The following is a 23,398-nucleotide window of genomic DNA, read 5'->3' as shown; positions in this document are numbered from 1 at the left end:
CACCCACCAGCATTAGTAGAAGAACTGTCATTTCTCTGCTTCAAGTCATGCACACTGAAGTGTGCACATCAAAATCCAGCTGGAGGTGTTTGAATTCTCACATTGTTAACCACAAGCAATTCCTCTTTGCTTGTTTAAAAAACAAACAAACCCTACCCCACAAAATTACATGAAAAAAGTTGTTGAGATATTTGTCTCCACTACAAATAATAAGCAGTTGTTACTGGCAACTGGTACAGCCAGCATAGGGCTGAATGGATTAGCTACTGCTGTAGACAAAGGCAAACTGTGCTTAGCACCATTTGCCATTCCTTACAGCTACAGACAGTAATAGGGAACTTTTGTGTAGACAAGCTCTTTTGCACAGCAAAATCAGAAGTGTGGAAGCATAGGAGATGAGGATCCTAACTTTTACCACATTGCTCTTGAGTAATGCTTTCTTTTTTTTTTTTCTCTGGCCAAATGTGTAGCCTAACAAGATATAGTTTGTATGTTGTTGACAAGTTAACATTAACTCTAGACCCTTAAATTCTGCATTCTGGACTTTTTCTGATATGGACTTTTGTAATGGTAACTTTGGGTTAGAACCCATAGCTTTTAACATTTAGCTTACATAGTAAGGACTAATGGGTAATTTGGGACACATTATGGAAAAAAAAGTTATATGTTAAAATAAGGAAGTAACAGACCAACTTAATCAGTGCATCTCTGATTCAGCAAAGCTTGTAAGCATGAGAGTGATCCTTCATTTTGTTCAGTCAAACATTTCAGTACCTGGAAATTAAGTGTGTGCTTAAATGCTCTAGTGAATAGAGATATAACTCACATGCTTAAGATTAACTGTTTATATATTTTGCTGAATTTGGGTGGCTCTATATTAACACTTCAGTGTGACACACACAGTATGTGAGAAATGAAAAAAGCATAATTCTAAAAAGTGAGGCATACATAGACTCTTAATTTGGGTGTGTATGGGAGCCATGACTTTGGGCATTTCCAAAGCCCATGGAAATCAGATGAATAATTCCTCTGACCTGGGCTTTGAACTAGAATATTTGGATTTTATTAGCCTTGGAAAACCATGTGTGGATGGCTGGGTTCCTGTGGAGTTTGTATACGCTGGTGCGTAACTGCATTCCTGTGGTAGAATTTAGTACAAGCAAAGATAGCATGGTATCATAGGTAATCAATAAATTTTTTGGGAAAGGTAGTGGAGGATAGTTGTTTCATTATTGAGAGGGAAGACTTCTCAAGATTCCTTCCAGTTTTATGATTCTAAGAGGGACTGAGAGAAGATCATTTCTCTTGATCCTCTTAATCTAATTGGAACATTCATGCACATCATATAATTTAATCTGGAAAAACAAGAGCAAAAGCCAAATGCTGTTGTAAATCAGTTCTGATTTACAGATGTATTTATAGACTCTCTTGGTGAGTAGATTTATAAATATAATCTAAGCTTTATTTGATGCTGTAAATCAATCTAAATTACACAAGATATTACAATAAAAATTCCCAGCAATATATGGAGATCAATTAGAATATATTATTTTTTCCTTCAGGACAATTAGTAATTCCTAGCAGACATATAAACACACTGCTGTCCCCACCTGCAAATTTACTGATTTTCCTATAGTATCTCTTCATTCAAAATAACTGAATACAGTTAAAGGAAAAGCCCTTCTTAATTGATAGAATTGTACATTTTTATGATTTACAAAATTATCAACCTTGGCTCTTATTGCTACAAGCGGACATAGAAACTATTCACATATTACATTTGTACATTACAAAACATGTCAGATTAATTCAAACAAGATGATTTCTTGATTGTGTCTGACAAGTTTATGCACAATTTTTGAAAATTAATTCGCTATTTGGGCTCTGCTACAACAGCTACCAATAAGTATAACATGGCAAGTTTCCTGCAGTGTGACTAAGGCTAATAATGGATTTTAATCCCTCCAAGTGAGTAAAATTGTGATTGTTTTGTATGAAATTATGGTACAGGAAAATCTGCAGGAAACAGATTTTTCTCCCTCTTTGTCTCCTGAAAAAGTTATGGCCATATTTTTATCTATGACAGTCATAAATGAGGATTGTGTTTAATTCTGCAATAAGCCACTGGCCCAGGAAAAAAGGGGGATAAGGCAGGGATTCTTTTTGGATAAATACTCTCTTTTTAAACTTAGTGCCTTCTTTCTTATCCAGCAAATGGACAGGATAACTGTTGCACAGAGAGCCCCAGTCTTTAGCACAAGGTTGGAAGGACTGGTCCTGTGAGGCCCCATGAAATTGGGTACTTGTTCTGAGATGAAGCTGCAATGAACTTGCAACCTCAGAAATCCCCTGGGGTGGGGATTTGAAGGTTGTACTACTAGAGTCTATTTTAGGATTGGGGTGAACTTTTGTAAGCTTATGAGCATGCATGTAGGTTCTTTATTGTTTTTAATGTTTGCAGTCCTTTTTTGGCTCAAGAATAAAATAAGCTTGTATAGAAGTAGCTGTATGATATTTAAATCAGTTTACAATCATGCTGTTAAAAACAACAAAAAGTCCTGTGGCACCTTATAGACTAACAGATATTTTGAAGCATAAGCTTTCCTGGGCAAAGACCTGCTTCATCAGATGTCTTTTTCATCTTTTGGGTCTTTGCCCGCAAAAACTTATGCTCCAAAATATCTGTTAGTCTAAAAGGTGCCACAGGACTTCTTGTTGTTTTTGAAGATATAGACTAACAGGGCTACCCCTCTGATACTTGCAATCATACTGTTATCATTCTTTTAAAAGAAAGTAAGTAGGTGTACAAGGGCTGCCTGTCTCTCTTCTGGGGTTAAAGTACTAATGGTAGATTACTAAAGACTGGCAGTACACTAGTCAGAAGGGACTATATGGGTTTTCACACAAGAAGCAATAGTTGGGGAACTAGAAGTCTTCGAGTGAATGCCTCTGCTGGACCATCGAGAAGGAATGCAGGTTCAATTGCTCTGATCAGTGAAACAATCACTGTGGAATGTGGCTGCCATCAAATGATCCCTTTGCAATCTGTGATGGAAGAGTGGCTGGACTTGAGGGGAGCAGCACATATCAGTTGCAAGGCAACATCATATAACACTTTAGGGATTCTTGTCAGAATTACAGCCAATTGGACAGCTCTGAGAGGTTGCTGTACTTTAAAGGGAGCTGCTGACTGAGGCTGTCTCTATACGGCAGGAGCTCTTTCAGGATATACTGCAGTATCCCAAAGTAGCTGCCCACGTCTATGCATCGTGCCTGTCATTTTGAAATATTTTTGGAAATAACAGGTGTGCTATTTCAGCATCCTGGTACACCCCATTGTAGGAGGAGTAAGGGATGCCTCAAAATAGTGCTTAATTTTGATATTAACTCAAAATAAGCTATGCAATTTGTGCTATGCATCTTGTGTAGTTTATTTCAAGTTTAGGCTGTCGTGTAGACACAGCTTGAATGTTCTTGTATGGAAATCCCTTCATTCTGGAATTTACTTCCAGTTCTAGTCAGATAGAGCCTTACTCTGGAGACCTTTAGGATGCTGTGCCAAACTCATTAGTTTTTTGAAGAGTTTGACTTATGAAGTCTGCTTCATGGGGAGAAATGTCCTTATTTTTCTGTGGAGAAAAAAGGTCAAAAATATTTGTATATAGGATAACTACAATGGGCATGCATTTTAATAAATCTAAACAAAATCAGAAAGAATGCAAGTTTTATATTTTATCAGTGTATTTTATCTGTGATCTCTACTTTGAATGATGTTAGCGTGGTTGCTTGAGATATGTAGGTTCTCCGAGACTGAATCTCTACATTTTAACAGGGTTTTCTTGGCTGCTAGTTACAACAGAATTTTGCAAGTGCAAATAATCTCTGAATTTGATATTCTTAAATATTATAGTTGAATGTTCTTTATCATGGTTTACAGTACCTTTTGCTATTTATGCTGGTTTTAAAGTCATAGGTAGATTAATGTGTTTGTGTATAAATACCTTTTTATTTTCGACTTGCTTCAGATCACCCTACGGAGTACATTGGCTGTGCAGAAAATACAATTATCAATATGTGTACAACCTCCTTTAGCATTGACCCATGATCAATTCATCTTTGATGATATAGGTAATTCTTCTTTTACTATTAAGAAGTATTATAATGTCTTGCTTTATCTGGGAGTGTTTGAGCCTTGTTCTAAGATTTACGTGACCCTCTACTTCAGTGTTTCTTAAACTGTGTTCCACAGAACACTGGTGTTCCAAGAACAACTCACACTAATGGCATATCTGTTATGAAATCCAGATACAATGTTACTTCTTCATTGCTATGATACATGATGCAGTAATTACATTTTCTGTCTGCTGTTTATGTTGCTGTTTGGTGTTTTGGGTCTGACAACAGTTTGTGTTTTGAAGAAAATTTTCATAGGTGTTTCACATAAGAAATATTATTATTTGGTGTTGCCTGGTCTCAAAAAGTTTGAGAAACACTGTTCAAAGTAGACATGCCCCAAGCTTAACTTTTTAGTTGTTAATAATGGTTATTTTAGGTTGTTAAAAAAAGAAAAGAAACTGCAGTTTTAATCATAAAAACCTAATGGAATGTCTGGGTGTATACAAACCCCAAAAGATTGAAAATAATGTAAAAGATTGTATACAATCAAATAATGTAATGTTACATCCTCATCTGCAAAGCTGTGTCTAGTGCTGGTCACTCTGTCTCAAAAAAATGTTATATTGTGGTTACTGTGCTTTACAAAGAAGTTCTACTGAGCCACAGGGGGAACAAGATTTAGTTATTGTTACCCACTCAGGCATAAGCTTCCTTCTTAGCCCTGACTTCCTTATAGCCTCTTGGAAGTTCAAAGAAATCCATCCTACCTGAAGATTGGAGGGGGAGCTGCAGGCCATAGAAAAGTGTGACAACTCTGCTCTAAAGCATCTAACATTGGTATCTGCTGAGAAAGAACAACAGAATGATAGATCTTTCGTTTCAGCTGTAGGGCCATACAAATGGCATTCCAGAATATTCCCTAAGGACGAGGAGGGTAATAATTTTTGATGGGGGGGGCATTCCAAGATTTTGGTAAGTGCTCAAGGGCCACAGAGAAGGTTCATGTGAAGGCGGGGGGGTTTGACCTGGGTAATGTACTGCACTGCCCCCGCTCTCAGCTCTCTTTGGAAGAACTTCTGGCCAGCAGAAGATGAGATGTTGCTGGGACTGGGGGGGCAGCATGTGAAAAAGGCCAGTGGGAGCGTTGAGATTTTGCTAGGAGTGGGGACAGCATCCAAAGCTCTCCCCGGTTCTGCAGTAAGCTGTAAGGGTCACTGTGGGCAGGATGAGAAGGTTTGATGGGCCTGATCCAGCCTGCCGGCAGTATCTTGCCCACCCCTGCCTAAGGAACAGAGAGCCGATGGCTCTGATACTATGACCTATATATAGAAGTGTGTGTGTAAAATCTGTCTTATGTTTGCTGCACATTGATATTTCATTATTGCATTTTAAGAGAGTTTTGAATTGGAGCATCTTGTTTTGCTTTTAATTACACATATTGAACAAAAATTATGTATAGATTGGATTGAATTAATTTGATAGAAATGTGCAATGTGACTTAAGATAGGTGTCGGACTCGCCCCGGCGTCGCAGGTCAGATCTTTTCAGCAGTTTCTGCCGGACCGCGCATGAGCCGGCGCGCGCCGCTCCCGGCCGCGCGTGCGATCCGGTCCCCACCAGTTCCTCTTTAACTGCCATCGGCTGCAGACGGAATCCGCTCAGGCTATGGCCAGAGTTAGCATATTTAATGTTTTTAAAGTGTTTAGAGCTTCTTTTTCAGTCTTTAGCTTAAGTTAGCTTGTTATTGTTTTCAAAAAAAAAAAAAAAAGAGAGTAAAAAGTAAAGTTTTATAGCCTTAGTAGCGAGCGGAGCAGCGGAGGCCCGGGGACATAAGGCCATTAGGCCTCCTGCCGCGGCAGGCTGAGTCCGAGAGGGGAACAGGCACAGAGAAGGTGCTAAGTACCCTATTAACAACTCAAAGACTCACCACAATGTCCTCTTCAGGGTTCAAAAAGTGTGAGTCATGACACAAAGCGATGCCGGCCTCCAATGGGCACAGAAATGCTCCTTCTGTGCAAAGCTCACAGCCAGAGCAAGGAAGGACAGAGGGATGCGGCTGAAAATGCTGCTCTTTGACAAGGCACTCCAGCCAGACATGCCAGAGCGGCCTCAGCAGCAGGGACCCGCAGGGGCCCATAAAAGCAAAGCTGCTTCCCTAACCCCATCAGCGCAAAAACAGAGGAAGCTTTCACCAACCCGATCCCTGCCGGCAGCCACAGCGAGCGGGACGGGTGGAGCGCATAGCCCCCAGCCACAGTCACAGCTGAGCGGTGGCGGCGCGGAGATGCACGTGGCAGAGGCTGAGCCTCCAATAATCAAACAGCCGCCCCACACCATGGGCAGGGTGGCGGCCAGGCAAGTGCCGGAACCGGTGGCAACGCAGCTAGCAGCACCGACCCCCGGGGAACCGGCAGTGCAGAGCTCGCAGGCACGCGGCCTGAAGGCACCGGGGGAGACCACCTGCGTGGCACCGCAGCGGAGCGTGCCGAGCGCGGCGCAGACAGCAGGGCCGAGATCCCCGACGTGGAAAGGGGCGGAGCCAGCCCCACAGGGGAGGGGAAAGGCAGCACAGAAAATCCGGCACCGCAGCCCTTCTCCAGACAGGGCTGCAGGGCTACTCGCTCTAAGCCCTCCACTTATGCTACAGACTCCAACAAGGCGGCAGGGGTCACCTCCAGTATACCCTGAGCCCCCATCCCCGTTCCTACAGCCAGCATCACCATGGCTTGGACCACCATCGCCCTTCCTGGGCTTTGAACCCCTGGAGTACTGCCACAAATCAGTCTCTCCATTATCTCAATCACCCAGACGATCTCGCTCCCCCAGACGCAGGGGGTATGCGCCTCCAGAGTGGTCCAGGTCTCCATCTCCGGAACAGTGCCCGTGTTGCCATGGTCGCCCCTATCACGCGGGGCATAGACACCATAGGCATACTCCCAGGGACAGATCCCCCCAGACGTTTCAATATCCCTGAGGGCAATCGCAGACGGGGACGGAAACGCAGATATCTCAGGGGGAGTTGATTCTGGAACCCTGAGATTTTCCCTCGCAAGTATCTAGTGAGAGGATGTATCACTGTCAACAGGACCCAGAGGGGTCCAGAGAGGCTTACCCTAGCGGTTCCTCGCTATCTTCCCCTGACAAGACCACGGCCCCAGGGGACGTCCATCCTCCGGACGATCTCAAACAGTTCTAAGAGCTGTTTAAAAGGGTGGCCTTCACACAAGGCATCCACACAGCAGAGGTGCAGGAGAAACACCATAAGCTCCTTAAAAACCTGAGACCTCCGTCCTCTTCCAAAATACCTATTCCGCTGATGAAGCAATCATGAAGTCCGCCACCACAATATGGCAGACCCCTGTGTCCACTCCGCCTATAAACAAGAGAGCGGATAAGAAGTACTTCGTCCTGACAAAGGGCATGGAGTTCCTGTTCAGCCACCTGCAACCAAATTCTCTGGTGGTGGAATTGTCTCAACAGAGGTCAAAAACTTCTCAGTACAAGACAGGGGGAACGGACAAGATGCCAAGAAACTAGAGTTGTTCGGCAGAAAGGTCTACCCCTCCTCTACCTTACTGTTGAGAGTGGCGAATTACGCAGCGCATCTAGCGAATCATAATTTTGACAACTACTCCAGGCTGACTTCCCTCACGGACTCGCTTCCAGAGGACACGAAGCTGGTACTCAAGGCCATCGTGCAGGAAGGCTACTCAGCCTCGAGGACAGGAGTTCAGATCGCCCTAGACGTAGTGGATACGGCAGCATGCTCAACAGCTACGTCAGTGGTCATAAGCAGGGAGTCCTGGCTCCAGACATCGGGTATCCCGAGGGATCTGCAGGCGAACATCGTTGATCTCCCATTTGACACGCAGAAGCTGTTTGCAGTATCAACCACAGCGTCCCCAGTACCACAGGGGCTACAAGCAAGGGTGACATCAACAGCACCAACAGTACAGAACTCCCAGGCGACGTTCTCAACAGAGCTGTGCATCCTCGGGGCAGGGCCAAAGGCCACAAGTTTGACACACAGATCGAGGGCTGCACTATCACTACCATCACAGAATGTCATCCGAAGCTACTGTTCCACCATTGCCTCCGACCATTCTATGACCAGTGGCAAAAGATCACCACAGACAAATGGGTACTGGAGATCATAGCCACGGGTTACGTGATTCCCTTCCAGTTGCTCCCACCACCATGACCTCCACCCAGACCCCACCTAAAGGACGCCTCCCACGAAGCGAGACTCAAGCAGGAGATAGACCATCTTATGCTTATAGGGGCAGTGGAAAGAGTGCTGGAGCAACTCCGAGGGAAAGGGTTCTACTCAAGATACTTCCTCACAGAGAAAAAGACAGGTGGCTGGAGGCCCATCCTAGATCTTCGAGGCCTCAACCGGTACTTGTGCAAGCAACGCTTTCGGATGATCACAGTCACCTCTATACTTACGGCACTGGACGATGGAGATTGGTTCGCAGCCCTCGACTTACAAGACGCGTATTTCCACATAACTATTCACCCGGCTCACAGGCGTTTTCTCCGGTTTATGGTGGGCAAAGAATATTTTCAGTACAAGGTTCTGCCGTTTGGCCTCTCCTTGGCCCCCAGAGTCTTCACCAAGACCTTGGCAGTGGTGTCAGCCTACCTGCACAGACAGGGGGTGTTTATATTCCCATATCTGAAAAAAAAAGAAAAAAAAGACTGCCTACTGAAAGGGGCCTCGAAGGAGGAGGTACTTCGCATGATACGCGTCACAGCAGACACGTTCTCTTCGCTGGGCCTGGTCATCGATCTGGCAAAATCAAAGATAGACCCTGCACAGGACATAGAGTTCATAGGGGCACGTATAAATTCCATCACAGCAAGGGTTTATCTACCAGATGCCCGCTTTCGCGCCATTGGTTCCCTCGTGCAAGTCATCACCTTCAGCCCTACGGTGCTGGTTCTGCCGTGCTTACAGCTGCTGGGCCACATGGCAGCAGCAACGTTTGTGGTACAGAATGCCCGATTGCATAGGCACAGCATGCAGCACTGGCTGGCGGGCATCTACAAACCGGCAGCACACACCGTCCACAGGGTGGTGTCGCCCACGACAGAGGTGCGCAGATCCCTGCAATGGTGGGTGAACCCCAAGAACATGCTAACAGGGGTACCCTTCCACCAACCGCAAATATCTGTTTTTCTCACTACCGACGCCTCCCACATAGGGTAGGGAGCACACATGGGCGAAAAGGTGACGCAAAGACTGTGGTCCTCCATGGAACAGTCACTGCACATAAATATACTGGAGCTCAGAGCAGTGTTCAACGCCTGCAAACACTTTCGAGACCATATACAAGGCAAAGTAGTCGGGATCAGTACAGACAATACCTCCACCATGTTTTATATAAATCGGCAAGGAGGAGCTCGGTCCCGTGCCTTATGTGCGGAAGCAGTCCGATTGTGGAACTGGTGCATCGCCAACAATATAACCTTGAAAGCCTCGTATTTACCAGGCACTCACAATGTGAAGGCAGACCAGCTGAGCAGGCGCTTTGCACTCACACACGAGTGGCAGATCCGTTCCAATCTGCTACGACTGATTTTTCACGCATGGGGATTTCCCCAGATAGATCTGTTTGCCACTCAACACAACAAGAAGTGCCCACAATACTGCTCCAGGGCAGGACTGGGATGGGGGTCCCTGGGGGACGCATTCGCGGTCTCGTGGAGGGGCCCCCTGCTCTACACCTTTACTCCCACAGTGCTTATCCACAAAGTCTTGCAGAAAGCCAGGAGAGAGAGAGCCTGAATGATCCTAGTAGTCCCAACGTGGGATCGACAGCAATGGTTACCCTTACTCCTGCGCATGTCGGACTGTCCACTGATGCCCCTCCCGGTGGCGCTGGATCTGCTCACGCAAGCCCAGGGGTCCATAGTGCATCCGCACCCCCAAGGCCTGCGACTGCAAGCATGGTTAATCCATGGCTCAGCTCCCTAGAGAGCACGTGTACGGAGGGAGTGCAACAAGTCCTAGAAAGTAGCAGGAGGACTTCCACCAGGAAGCCCTATAAGCAAAAATGGACTCGATTCACTGCATGGTGTTCTACCAAGCAATTAGCCCCCCTTGCTGCACCTATACCTGTAATACTGGAGTATTTACTGGACCTCAAGAGAGGTGGACTCTCCCTATCCTCGTTGAAGGTCCACCTTGCTGCTATATCGGCTTTCAGACATGAAGAGGAAGGGCACACGGTGTTTGCCCATCCCATGGTTACCAGGTTCCTCAAAGGGCTGGTAAACATATACCCCCCTCGGAAACCGCTTCCACCTTCGTGGAGCTTGGGCCTGGTGCTTAATGCACTAACGGGACCACCGTTTGAACCCTTAGCCACGGTTTCCCTCCGTCTCCTTACGATAAAGACGACCTTCCTTCTTGCAATCACGTCAGCTCGCAGGGTGAGCGAGCTTGCGGCAGTTATGGCAACGCCACCCTGCACAGTAATTTCCAAGGAGGTGGTAACCTTACGGCTGCATCCAGCCTTTGTTCCCAAAGTTTCTTCAGAATTTCATATTAACGAACCTATAGTTTTACCCTCGTTTATCCAAAGCCTCATAACTTCAACAAAGAGGCGTGCCTACACCTCCTGGACATGAGGAGGGCGCTGGCTTTCTATATAGACAGGACTAAGTCCTTCCGGGAAACGGATAGACTCCTAGTCTCTCTCGCTCCCAAATCAAAAGGAGAAGGTCTCTCTTCACAGAGAATCTCGAAGCACATCGTATCCTGCATAAAAATGTGCTACGAACTTAGAAAGACTCCTTTACTGGCCCCGCCTAGGGCTCACTCCACCAGGGCGGTGGCGGCATCAACAGCCTTTTTCAAGGGCATTGCGCTAAAAGACATTTGCAGAGCGGCGACCTGGTCATCCTATGACACCTTCGCCAAGCATTATGCCCTTCACAGGGTATTCCAAGAGGATACCCGTCTCTCGACAGCGGTCCTCTCGGGGACAAGCTGCACATAAACCGATTACCCACCTCCTATCTTGGGTTACTGCTGGGTAGTCACCTATCGTGGAGCACCCACGGGGACACTAGAGGAAGACAGAGAAGTTACTCACCGTAGTAACGATGGTTCTTCGAGATGTGTCCCCATGGGTGCTCCACCACCCGCCCAGCCTCCCCGCTTTGGATCTCTGTTTAGTATTTTTCAGGAGCATCTGAGGCGGTTGGTCAAGGAACTGGCGGGGACCGGATCGCACGCGCGGTCAGGAGCACGCAAGGGAGCGGCGCACACCGGCGCATGCACGGTCCGGCAGAAACTGCTGAAAAGATCCAACCTGCGGTGCTGGGGCGAGCCCGACACCTATTGTGGAGCACCCACGGGGACACATCTCGAAGAACCATCGTTACTACGGTGAGTAACTTCTCTTTTTATTTCAATTGGCCTTATTTATTTAATGTGCTTTATTATTTCCAGAGTCATGTGGCTCAAAAGTTGTAGCCCTGTCTGTCTTTCTGAAGGGGAATTGGCCACCAGCAGAGCTGGAAGGAAATGCTATGGCTGCTTATAGCATACCCACAGGTGAGCGACATGAGATTTCAAAGAGCTTTTTATTTTTTAATTTCTTTAGAATACTTTAAAGTTAATAGTGTGCTGAAAATTTGGTCTCCTTTGCTTTAGTTAATGTTGTATATAGCACCATTAACTTGCTTGACCTTTTTACAGAGTTGATAATATACACTGACAGCTTGGGAAACAGGCTTTCATGTGCTATCCCTTTAGGAGTGAAAAGTTAATTACTTCTTGACCATTGAGTCCTTTACCTCACCACAAAGGCTGCCAACAAAAGTGACAATTACCGTTGCTGCATAGAGGAGAAGCATAAAGTTGGTTCTGGGACTGAATATTCCCTTACCCCATTTCCCTTTTGGTCAGTGGAATAGAATTTAAGGATTGCTTCACTTTTTCAGAATAAATAAGAAAAAACTTGTTATATGTATTTTGTATTGACCCTACAGTGACGTAACAGGTCATTTTGTCTTGACATCCATTGTCTTTGTACATCTTGCTTGGTAATTGGCTGTCATTTAAGGACAAGCAGCTAAACTGTGTCCTGTTTAAATGTCTACTACACTGAGAGGAAGATTGACGTGCTGGCCTCTGATCTTCCAAGGTTCAATTTAGTGCACCTAGTGGGGACACACTAAATTGAACTGTCTTGGTGCTGCTGTTGACTCTGGTACTCCTGGCAGTCACGAGGAGTAAGGGAGGGCAACATGAGACCTTCTTCTGTTGACCTCCCACTGTGTGGGTGGCAGCAAAACAGATTTTATGTGTGTGTACTCCAGTTGTGTAATTCTTGTAGCTGGGTTTGTGTATCTAAGATCGATTTGACCTTTTAGCGTAGACCTGGCCTCAGTCACAAACAACATTTCTGTAATGGGTGTTTTTCTTGACCTCAGGAAGTCTAAAGACCATTGGATTCCACAAGAACCATCACCCTCTTTGGAGGCTTTGAGGAATACATCTACACTATACTAAAAGTACTGAGGACAACATCTTTTGTTTTCCTTAATAAATTAAACATGATATTGTCCAAGGCACTTTTGCCAACATTATCAAAGATTTGAATCTACAAAACATTTTTGTTAGTCAACCCTTGACTGTGGGATTCTTTCTTTCTGGTAGGTCACTAGACCCTGAGTTAGAAAAAAGCATATTTTTTTTTTTGGTTAAGCATAAATTTGAGCATGGATCACCACTGAAGTTTTTCCTATAATAAGCTGTGGCAGTTCAAGGAGACATTCTTTAATTGTGTTACATCTTTTGGCAATTTGAAGTGTGGTTTTACATGTAAATTTTATTATAAAAATGGCTCACTGAAAGACAGATTTGTGCTCTTCAGGCTAAATTATCTGGATGCACAGAGGGTTGAGTGCAAAGCATGTTGCCCCCTTCTCCAGATCATCTGCTAAAGCAGCAGAGCATTCTAGATCTTGCAGTCTAGGGTTGTCAGAGATTCATAGCTTCTTGTGTCTTTAACAAAAATTACATTTATTTTTAAACTGTTAATTATTAAATCTCATCTTTTTTCCTCTTTAAATACTATCTTACATATTCTTACTTTTTTTCCCTCCCTTCTTCCTGTTGCTGAACTTGCGGTAGATCTTAATCCAGAAGGTGAGTGAAAGAAAAGATAGAATAACTGAACAGAGTGTTATAATTGACAAATGATTTTCAATTAAGCAGATATGGAAATGAACTGTGAATCTACTTTTGATGAGGTGACTCTTGCAAGATTTTATATCGTCCCTGAAACAAGATGCTGACTTGGCACTAGGGATCATTGCTGAGGATTATGGGAGAGGTTATGGAAAATTAGGTGCAAGGGGAGAGTTATCCATGCAAAAAAGTAGACTATACTAATTAAGAGTTTTATTGAATTATGATACATTTCTACTTGCATAACATTGAAATCTACAGTATTAAAGTATTGTATTTTATCTTGAGGACAGTGCGTGGGAAATATAGCTTACTGAATCATTAGCAACTTTGCATCTTACAGAGATATCTATGTATCTATCTATCTATATCTATATATTGCTCATCACATTCATCTGAAATTAAGCATTATTTTAACTTTGCTTATTGTGGGGAAAAAAAGGTCTGGATTTGAACTGTTGCCATGTGAAACAGTGGCTCTCAGAATTATGTGAATTGCCTCCATTCATCCCAGTTTTTCTTAGAACTTTCTTGTGGAAGGTTGAAAGTTAATTTCTAGGCTATTAAAAATACTAGCACATGTTCAAAATGTAGCCATGATTATGTTGTATCATGGCTTCAAGTGGTTCACAGCTGTCAAAGTGGTTTTACCCAGGATCATAAAATAGGAATAGAAAGGTGGCTAATATCTAGTTAGGCTGAAAAATGAAAGTTCTTGTTTTTTAGGGCTCCGTGTTGTCTGGATGTGTTTAAAGCACATATTAAGTCCCTGTAGGATAAATATTTATTTTGCTGATTTAATGAGAAATGTATTGGCGGTAAATTCCCCATTGACCCCCAAAGAATAAGAGAGAACCCACTTGGGGATCAGCTGGGAAGGTAGTCTCTAGTTGTTCAGTTTCCCACTGGGAATAGGGTTGCTTATTGGGATGTGTTTGAAGCCTTCTCATTCACAATCCATCCATTACTGAAAAGTTTAAGAGACGTGGAGTTGAAGCTGCTGCAACTAGCAAGTTGGTAAATGTAACTGCTAGTGGTTGCCTTCCTTGTCTCTCTTTTACTCCTGATTTTGCTGAAGAAACAGAGGCATGCCAAGAAGTAGAGCAGCTCCAGTATGGGGACCTGGATGAACTGCTCTACAACCATAATTCAGCCATTGCAACATTACCTGCAAACTAGGAGGAGTGGCTGCAATTAAAATACTTTTCATTTCCATCTGTCCTGGAGCATGAAGCCAACTACACTGGATGAAGAGTAGAAAGAGGAGCATTTCAGATCATTGTCATTGCTAAGAACAGTTCTGCCATTGCTAAGAACAGCCTTACTGCATAGGTTTGTTTTTTTTTTTAAACGCAAATTGATAGTGAGACATCTCTTAGAAATGAAGAACCAGATCCTGTAGCCTTTACTAACATGAGTAGTTTTTAGTCAAGCCAGTATTTCCCTGAGTTGAAGCATGAATATATTTCCCACTTGTGCTGGCAGATGTGGTTATGGTAAAATTTTATGTGGGTTACTACAATGAGTACTGCAGCAGTGAAAGTCAGCTCAGCAGATAACAGAGACTCATAAATTCCTTGAATAGTTAACATCCTAAACACAGACTCAGCTGTTGCTTTAACCACAAAATGTCTTTTTATAAAAGTATGATTAAGATTAATTCTGTTACACTGTGTGTATATAACACATCTGTATCATCTTTCAAACAGAAACTGTTCATATGTTGATCTACTCTGATTACATTACCAATAAGCAGTTCTGCTTTTATACATAAGTAAAATTATCCCACATTTTAAATTGCCTATTATTATGTCATTAAAGTTACATGATATATGCAAAGTGGACAAGTATGACTCAAGGCCTGTTACTAGGGTGATCAGGGATGCCCATTGTTTAAAGTGAAAGTCCCATATTTAAGCTGTCCTGCAGGTGTCCCAACTATTTCTTAAAAATGGGTAAATTGTCCCACATTTTCTGTCTCCACCACCCCATCAGTACTGGTGGGTCCTGCTGTTGTCTGGATCTCTGCTCATTAGCTGCCTGCCCATCAGCACTGAGTGGCGGGAGGTCCAGTGGGTGATGACAGGAGCAGGTGAGTGAGGCTGCTGGTGGAGCAAAGCTGCTGTGCACAAGGCCAGTCACTCCCCATGCTGTTGCATCAGTGCTGGCCCTGCTGCTTGCTTGTTGGTCAGCAGGCTCCTGTCCCGCTTCCAGCTAGCACTGGCTGCGCACTGTGAGCTGCAGTGGTTGGTGAGCGTGAGCAGGTGGCAGAGTCAGTTACATGTTGCGTCTGCTGCCCATTCATCAGCCCTTTACGTGTTCACTGTCCTCTCCCTGCTTTCTCTCTTCAAGCCGCTGCTTTGCTGCTACTTTATTTCCTCCCTCCCCCATGACAGGGCAGGTCCCACTCCCAGTGCTGTGTGGCAAACCGATTCCTGGTTGGAGCGCTCAGATCACCAACACCCTGACAGGCTCCTTCCTTCCCTCACTGCTGCTGGCTGGTACACTGGGAAAGCTCAATACTCTGAGGCCTAGGGTGCTGGCCAGGAGTTGAACCCTGCATGTATTTAAAGCCCCACACAACACTGGCACTGGGAAGCCTCTTCATCCCTCAGTTAAGCTTTGGTGTTGGTTGGAAAGAAGCAATTTTCAGCCTGTTCGTGACCCAACCCTGCAGGTTCCATAACAACACCTTGGGCAAGAGCTTAGCGCCCTCTTCAGATGCTCTGACTTGTAGACACCCTTCCCTGCTGAGCCACCTGCAGTCAGGGTCTTTGGGCTCTGGTGAACAGTGCATCCTTAGGGCTTAATCCTTTCCTGCCTCAGCAGGACAGGAGGTGATGAGATTTTGTCAGTGGCAGCAGCAACCTGCAGGTGTTAACTGCCTTTCAGGTCAGTGCAGCCAGGAAAGGACAATTTGCTTTCAGTCACAGGAGGTGGTGGTAGAGGAAAATAAGCTTTCCAAAGACATGGTCAAGGTCATACGTGTCATGTACACACACACATCTCCTCTTAAATTGCAGCAAAGGAGGTTTAGGTTGGATATTAGGAAGAAACTTCCTGTCACGTTAAAGGCGTTAAATTTGTGACTTAATTCCAATTCAGATGTCTCTTTCTGGCCATGTCTACACTAGCCCAAAACTTCAAAATGGCCATTTCGAAGTTTACTAATGAAGCTGAAATACATATTCAGTGCCTCATTAGAATGCTGGCAGCCACGGCACTTTGAAATTGATGCGGCTTGTCCAGACGGGGCTCCTTTTTGAAAGGACCCCGGCAACTTCAAAATCCCCTCATTCCTAACAGCAGATAGGAGTAAGGGGATTCTTCTTTGAGTGGTCCCCGTGGGTGCTCCACAGTAGGTGTCGGGCTTGCCCCGGCGCCGCAGATCGGAAATTTCCAGCAGTCTCCGTCGGGTCGCGCATGCGCCGATGTGCGTCGGTCCTTCGCGCGCTTACGGTCACGTGCGCGATCCGGTCCCCCCAGTTCCTTCTCAACTGCCAACGGCTGCAGACGGAATCCACTCCGGCTCCAACGCCTGAGAAAGATAAAAATCTGTTTTACTTACTGTTAATAGTTATTAGTTGATAGTTTAGTTGTTATAGTTGAAGTTGTTTACGTTAGACGTGTATATAGTTTAAAAGAAAAGAGAGCAAGAAAAAGTACGGAGGCGGCCGCCTCAGGCGGGTCCGCTATCTTGAGGCCGCAAACGTTATCTGTTATCTCTACCCGCTACTGGACTGAATAACTGTTAGGTGCTCTATTAGCACTCAAAGACTTTAACGTTCGAGCAATGTCCTCGCCGGGGTTTAAGAAATGTGACTCATGCCATGAGGCTATGCCTGCCTCTGATGGGCATAGCAAATGTATCCGTTGCCTCGGGGAAGCCCATGTCTCTCAGAAATGTCCTCACTGCTCTAAGCTTACAGCTAGAGCCCGAAAGGACAGGGAGATGAGGCTGAAAATGTTCCTGTTTGATAAGGCCCTCCAGCCTGGTCCATCAGAGAAGCCTCACAAGGAGGGATCCTCGGGGTCGGACGAGAGGAAGGCAGCTTCCCTAACCACCTCTGTGCAGAAAAAGAAGAAGCTTTCACCAGCTCGATCCCTGCCAGTATCTTCTGTGAGCAGGACGAGCGGAGCACAGGGCCCAAGCTCACTGGCTCCTCATAGCGGGAAGGCCGCGGCGCATGTACCCGTGCAAGGGCCTCCGACTGTTAAGGAGTTGGCACCGAGGGCCCTGCAGGCGCCGGAATTGGCAGCATCGGCTCCCACGGCACCGAGCCTTGCCCGACGGTGCTGGAGGAGAATACCCGCGCGGCACCATGCACAGTGGAACCGAGTGCGGCACCGCGAGCAACAGAACCGAGCGCGGCACTGACTACGGTGCCGAGGTCCCCGGCACTGGCTACAACTCAGGAATGGGGGAAAGCGAAGACCAAGACCTGGCACCACAGCCCTCCTTCAGAGGTCATTGCGTTGCCATTATCACCTCTCTCTCCCCCCGAGATACAACAGGCAGCAACTCCAACAGCCTGCCTTAGACCTCCATCTCCATTCCTTCAACCACCATCTCCATGGCTTGGACATTTTTCACCAACCTCCAGCAGGGATCCCTATGAATACTATCACAGAGGATCCCCGCCATTGTCAACATCATCTCGGCGATCACGCCCTTCCACGCGCCACATCTACACTTTCCAGTCATGGTCCAGGTCCCCATCACTGGGCCCTTGCCCCTGTTGTTATGGCCGTCCTTGTCATATAGGACACTGGCACAGGGGGTCCGGATCTCGGGGTAGATCCCCGTCTATGCCTCGCCAACACCCCAGCACACAGTAGCCGTGTCTACACGTGCACGCTACTTCGAAATAGCGCCCGTCACAGCTACACGTGTTGGGCGCTATTTCGATGTTAACATCGACATTAGGCGGTGAGACGTCGAAGCCGCTAACCCCATGAGGGGATGGGAATAGCGCCCTACTTCGAAGTTGAACATCGAAGTAGGGCACGTGTAGTCGATCCGCGTCCCGCAACATCGAAATAGTGGGGTCCGCCATGGCTGCCATCAGCTGAGGGGTTGAGAGACGCTCTCTCTCCAGCCCCTGCGGGGCTCTATGGTCACCGTGCGCAGCAGCCCTTAGCCCAGGGCTTCTGGCTGCTGCTGCTGCAGCTGGGGATCCATGCTGCATGCACAGGGTCTGCAACCAGTTGTCGGCTCTGTGGATCTTGTGTTGTTTAGTGCAACTGTGTCTGGGAGGGGCCCTTTAAGGGAGCGGCTTGCTGTTGAGTCCGCCCTGTGACCCTGTCTGCAGCTGTTCCTGGCACCCTTATTTCGATGTGTGCTACTTTGGCGTGTCGACGTTCCCTCGCAGCGCCTATTTCGATGTGGTGCTGCACAACGTCGATGTTGAACGTCGACGTTGCCAGCCCTGGAGGACGTGTAGACGTTATTCATCGAAGTAGACTATTTCGATGTCGCTACATCGAAATAAGCTACTTCGATGTAGGCTTCACGTGTAGACGTAGCCAGTCTCACCCTGGGGGAACATTGCAGCTTTCCCAGCCAGAGAGTGCCCCAAGGGACCTGGACCCCCATCCAGACCCCTCCAAAGAGCAAACATACAGACAGAGCCAGGAGCCTGAAGACTTGGAGGAGATATATCATAGCGACACCTCCTCGTCCTCTCCAGATGAGGCAGTTGTCCCTGGGGATATCTCTACCCCGGATGACCTTAAACAGTTTCAAGAATTGTTCAAGAGGGTAGCACAATCACAGGACATTCAAATAGCTGAGGTGCAGAAGAAACATCATAAGCTCCTGAAAAATCTGAGACTCCCGGCTTCATCCAAGATCGCCATCCCATTGGATGAAGCGATTATGGAATCGGCCACCAACATATGGCAAACTCCAGCTTCCATCCCTCCTACAAATAAGATGGCAGATAAGAAGTATTTTGTCCCAGCAAAAGGCATGGAATTTCTGTTTAGCCGTCCACAGCCGAATTCTCTGGTGGTCGAATCGTCGTAACATAGAGCCAAGACGCCCCAATATAGGTTTGGGGGATCAGATAAGGACACAAGGAAATTAGACCTAGTTGGCAGAAAGGTCTACTCCTCATCCACCTTACTGCTGAGGATGGCAAATTATGCTGCCCACTTGTCGAACCACAATTTCGACAATTATTCCAGACTTACCTCCCTCATGGATTTTCTTCCAGAGGACAAGAAGCCAGTCCTCAAAGCGATCGTCCAAGAGGGCTACGCGGCCTCACGCGCAGGAGTTCAAATTGCCCTGGATGTAGCGGATTGTTAGCCGGTGGCCGGGTAATGTACGGTGAGGTACCAACTATGCCCTTGTTATCATCCGAGTTTAAAACTGCAAGAGCAGGGATCTCGTCGCTGCAAGCAGCCAAGACGGGCTGACAGATTCCCCTGGGTCCTAAGGAACCCAGTTTTTTACTGTTAGAGCAGGGAGCTCCTAGCACTCTCACCTACGGCCAGGCTGTGGTAACCAATTGGTTAAAGTTCTTTTTGTTGTGCCAGCTGTGTTGCAGTGACAAAAGGGTTAACAGAAGTCAGGCTCAGATCTTAACTAGTTACAAGTTTATTTAAGCTACAGTTATAAGCGTGCGGTTACAAAAGGCTATTGTCTACTTCTTATATGCTAGCAAAGTACAGGTGTTAACAAGTTACGTTACAATCCAATACAAAGATATCTGTTACCATCTAACACAATGATATCTTGATACAACAACGTCTAGTTACAGAGCTCTAATTCTTTAGCTGTGCACAAAAAAACGGAGACCTAGCATGGGTATATCTTACTCTCTCTGTGTCTCTCGATACCAGCGTAGCCAAGCCGGATCGGTCACTCAATTCTGCGGAAGGACGAATACGAGTTTGGGCGTCCCCAGCTGTGGACCTCGGGAGGCAATCACCTGACCCGACCAGCAGGTAGTTGGTGGAATGCACTCAAAGTTAGAGTTCTGCTGGGCCCACCTTTTATACCCCTTTTAGGTTACGTATTCTCTTTCTTATCTATGGTGCCAGATGATACTGGTCTGTCTTTTGTGACGCCAGTTTGTTACAAGGGCAATTCTTACTTAATTTGCACTTGTAAGACAGGAGATAAGCAATTTAGGAGTACAGGACATTCTTTTTGCGGGGGCGGAGACTTCCCCTTCTGGGATGGCTGTGTGGTCATCAAATTCATCAATGCCAGCTGGGGTGATTTCTTGAGGGTCCCCCCCTCTTGTTGACAGTTTGGCCTGTTAGCCTTCTATCTGTACTTTCTGCTTCTCAGGGTCACGATAAGCTAGCACATCTGGGCCTCAATGAGGGCATCAAAGACTCTGCTGTCAGCAGCCGTTTCGTGCCCTGTGTGCTTCTCAGCGGGGGCGGGGTAGCGAGCAAGCTGGCTTGTAAGGGGGAGACTTTGTCTGGCTACACGGATACAGCGGCTCGTTCCACAGCCACTGCGGTAGTAATGCGCAGGGAATCATGGCTCCAGACGTCTGGGATTCCCAGAGATCTACACGTAAAAATCACAGATCTTCCTTTTGATAGGCAGAAGCTATTTGCAGACTCAACTGACTTGGTCCTACACTACAGCAAGGACTCGAGAGCCACACTCAGGACCCTGGGTATATACACACCCCCCTGTACAGGAGGAAGTTTTACCCTCAGCAAAGGCGTTATGCTTACCAGCCACAGCATACTCAGTTTCAATGGGGGTGTGACCAAGGACGCCACCAACAACCACAGCAGTACAGGGCCCCTAGATGTTGCCCCCAGCAGGGTCGCACACCCTCTGGGCAAACCCCGAGACATCAGGTTTGACGGGTACGTCGGGGACTGCAAGATCAAAACCATCTCTCAATGCCAATCTCAACATGTTTCACCATCGGCTCAAACCGTTCTGTTCTCAATGGCAAAGCATCACCACAGACAGATGGGTATTGGAAATTATAGCCACGGGGTACACGATCCCCTTCCAATGATTACCTCCACCGAAACCTCCCACCAGGTCTTTTTACAGGGACCCCTCTCACCACACAAAATTCAAACAGGAAGTGGACCACCTCATGTTCATAGGGGCGGTGGAGAGAGTACCGGAACAATTCCAAGGAAAAGGCTTCTACTCACGGTACTTCCTGACAGAGAAGAAGACAGGAGGCTGGAGGCCAATCCTGGATTTACAGGCCCTAAACTGGTATTTGCGCAAGCAGCGTTTCAAAATGACTACGATTGCTTCCATAATCACGGCACTGGACGATGGAGACTGGTTTGCAGCCCTCGACTTACAGGACGCATATTTTCATATAGCAATTCATCCGTCACACAGACATTTTCTCCGTTTCACGGTAGGCAGGGAGCATTTCCAATACAGAGTTCTTCCATTTGGTCTCTCGTCAGCACCCAGAGTTTTCACCAAAACACTGGCGGTGGTATCCGCTTACCTACACATTTTTCCATACCTAGACGACTGCCTACTGAAAGGGACCTCGAAAGCAGACATCTTACGCATGATACGCATCACTACAAACACTTTTGCCTCGTTGGGCCTAATCATCAACCTCTCGAAGTCAAAGACTGAGCCCACGCAAAATATAGAGTTTATAGGGGCACGCATAGACTCTACTACATCAAGGGTATACCTGCCCGATGCCCGTTTCCGCGCCATCAGATCCCTGGTACAAGTAATGACGTACAGCCCCACAGTCCCAATCCTAACATGTCTACAACTGTTGGGGCATATGGCGACCACCACGTTTGTAGTACAGAACGGCAGGCTGCATATGTGAGGCCTGCAGCATTGGTTGGCAAGCGTTTACAAACCAATAGCCCATACCATCCACAAGGTAGTATCACCCACAAAGGAGGTGCGAAGGTCACTGGCATGGTGGGCAGACCCCAAGAACTTACTAGTAGGGGTGCCCTTTTGCCAACCGCAAATTACCTTTTTTCTCACGGCAGATGCATCCCATATGGGATAGGGAGCGCACATCGGCAACAAGGTTACTCAAGGGTTATGGTCCTCTGTGGAAAAGACACTGCATATAAACATACTAGAGCTCAGGGCAGTGTTCAATGCATGCAGGCGTTTTCAAAATTACCTGCGTGGCAAAGTAGTCGGGATAAATACCGACAACACCTCCACCATGTTTTATATCAACCGACAAGGAGGGGCCAGATCTCGTGCGCTCTGCGCGGAGGCTGTCTGGTTGTGGAACTGGTGCATTGCCAACAATATAACCCTAAAAGCCTCATACTTGCCGGGTGCCCACAACACAAAGGCGGACCAACTCAGCAAATGCTTTGTGCTCATGCACGAGTAGCAGATCCGTTCCGACCTGCTCTGACGAGTGTTTCACAAATGGGGGTTTCCCCAAATCGATTTATTTGCCACTCACAACAACAAGAAGTGCCCTCAGTATTGCTCCAGAGTGGGCATAGGGCAGGGATCCTTGGGGGATGCCTTCATGATCCCGTGGAAGGGCCCTCTACTCTATGCATTCCCTCCGACAACACTCATTCGTAAGGTTTTGGAGAAAGCCAAAAGGGAGAGAACACACATGATACTCATAGTCCCAACCTGGGACTGACAGCAATGGTTCCCTCTGCTCCTGCGCATGGCATGCCGCCAGCCATTTCCCCTACTGGCAGTACCGGACCTTCTCACGCAGGCTTGGGCGTCCATAGTGCATCCACATCCTCAAGGACTCCGCCTACAGGCGTGGCTAATCCATGGCTCAGCGCCCTAGAGAGCACATGTTCGGAAGGAGTGAAACAAGTCCTGGAATGCAGTCGGAGGATCTCCACCATAAGGACTTACGAGCAGAAGTGGACACGTTTTACCTTCTGGTGCTCTTCCAAGCAATTAACCCCTCTGGACGTCCCTATAACTGTAATTCTAGACTACCTGCTGGAGCTCAGACGAGACGGACTCTCTCTATCCTCACTGAAGGTCCATCACACGGCTATATCAGCTTTTCGACACAAAGAGGAGGGGCCAACCATATTCGCCCATCTGGTTGTCACTTGGTTCCTAAAGGGGTTGGCAAACCTGTACCC

General features: G+C 46.7%; 1 protein-coding gene across 9 annotated transcripts in view; it reads left to right on the top strand.

Annotated features, from left to right (window-relative positions):
• Positions 1-23,398, top strand: part of BBS9 (Bardet-Biedl syndrome 9) — a 547,267-nt gene that overhangs the window by 123,324 nt on the left and 400,545 nt on the right. For 8 of the 9 annotated variants that reach the window (XM_074988123.1, XM_074988125.1, XM_074988119.1 and 5 more), the window contains 3 exons: positions 4,026-4,128; positions 11,579-11,683; positions 13,268-13,282. In XM_074988123.1, the coding sequence (XP_074844224.1) occupies positions 4,026-4,128; positions 11,579-11,683; positions 13,268-13,282 (223 nt within the window). The remainder of the gene's footprint in view (positions 1-4,025; positions 4,129-11,578; positions 11,684-13,267; positions 13,283-23,398) is intronic. The other variant, XM_074988121.1, reaches the window with a different exon arrangement.

This window comes from Carettochelys insculpta, chromosome 2, assembly GCF_033958435.1.
Source record: "Carettochelys insculpta isolate YL-2023 chromosome 2, ASM3395843v1, whole genome shotgun sequence".
NCBI lineage: Eukaryota > Metazoa > Chordata > Testudines > Carettochelyidae > Carettochelys > Carettochelys insculpta.
Note: the sequence above shows the minus strand (reverse complement) of the source record. Positions and strands in the feature narration are given on the sequence as shown.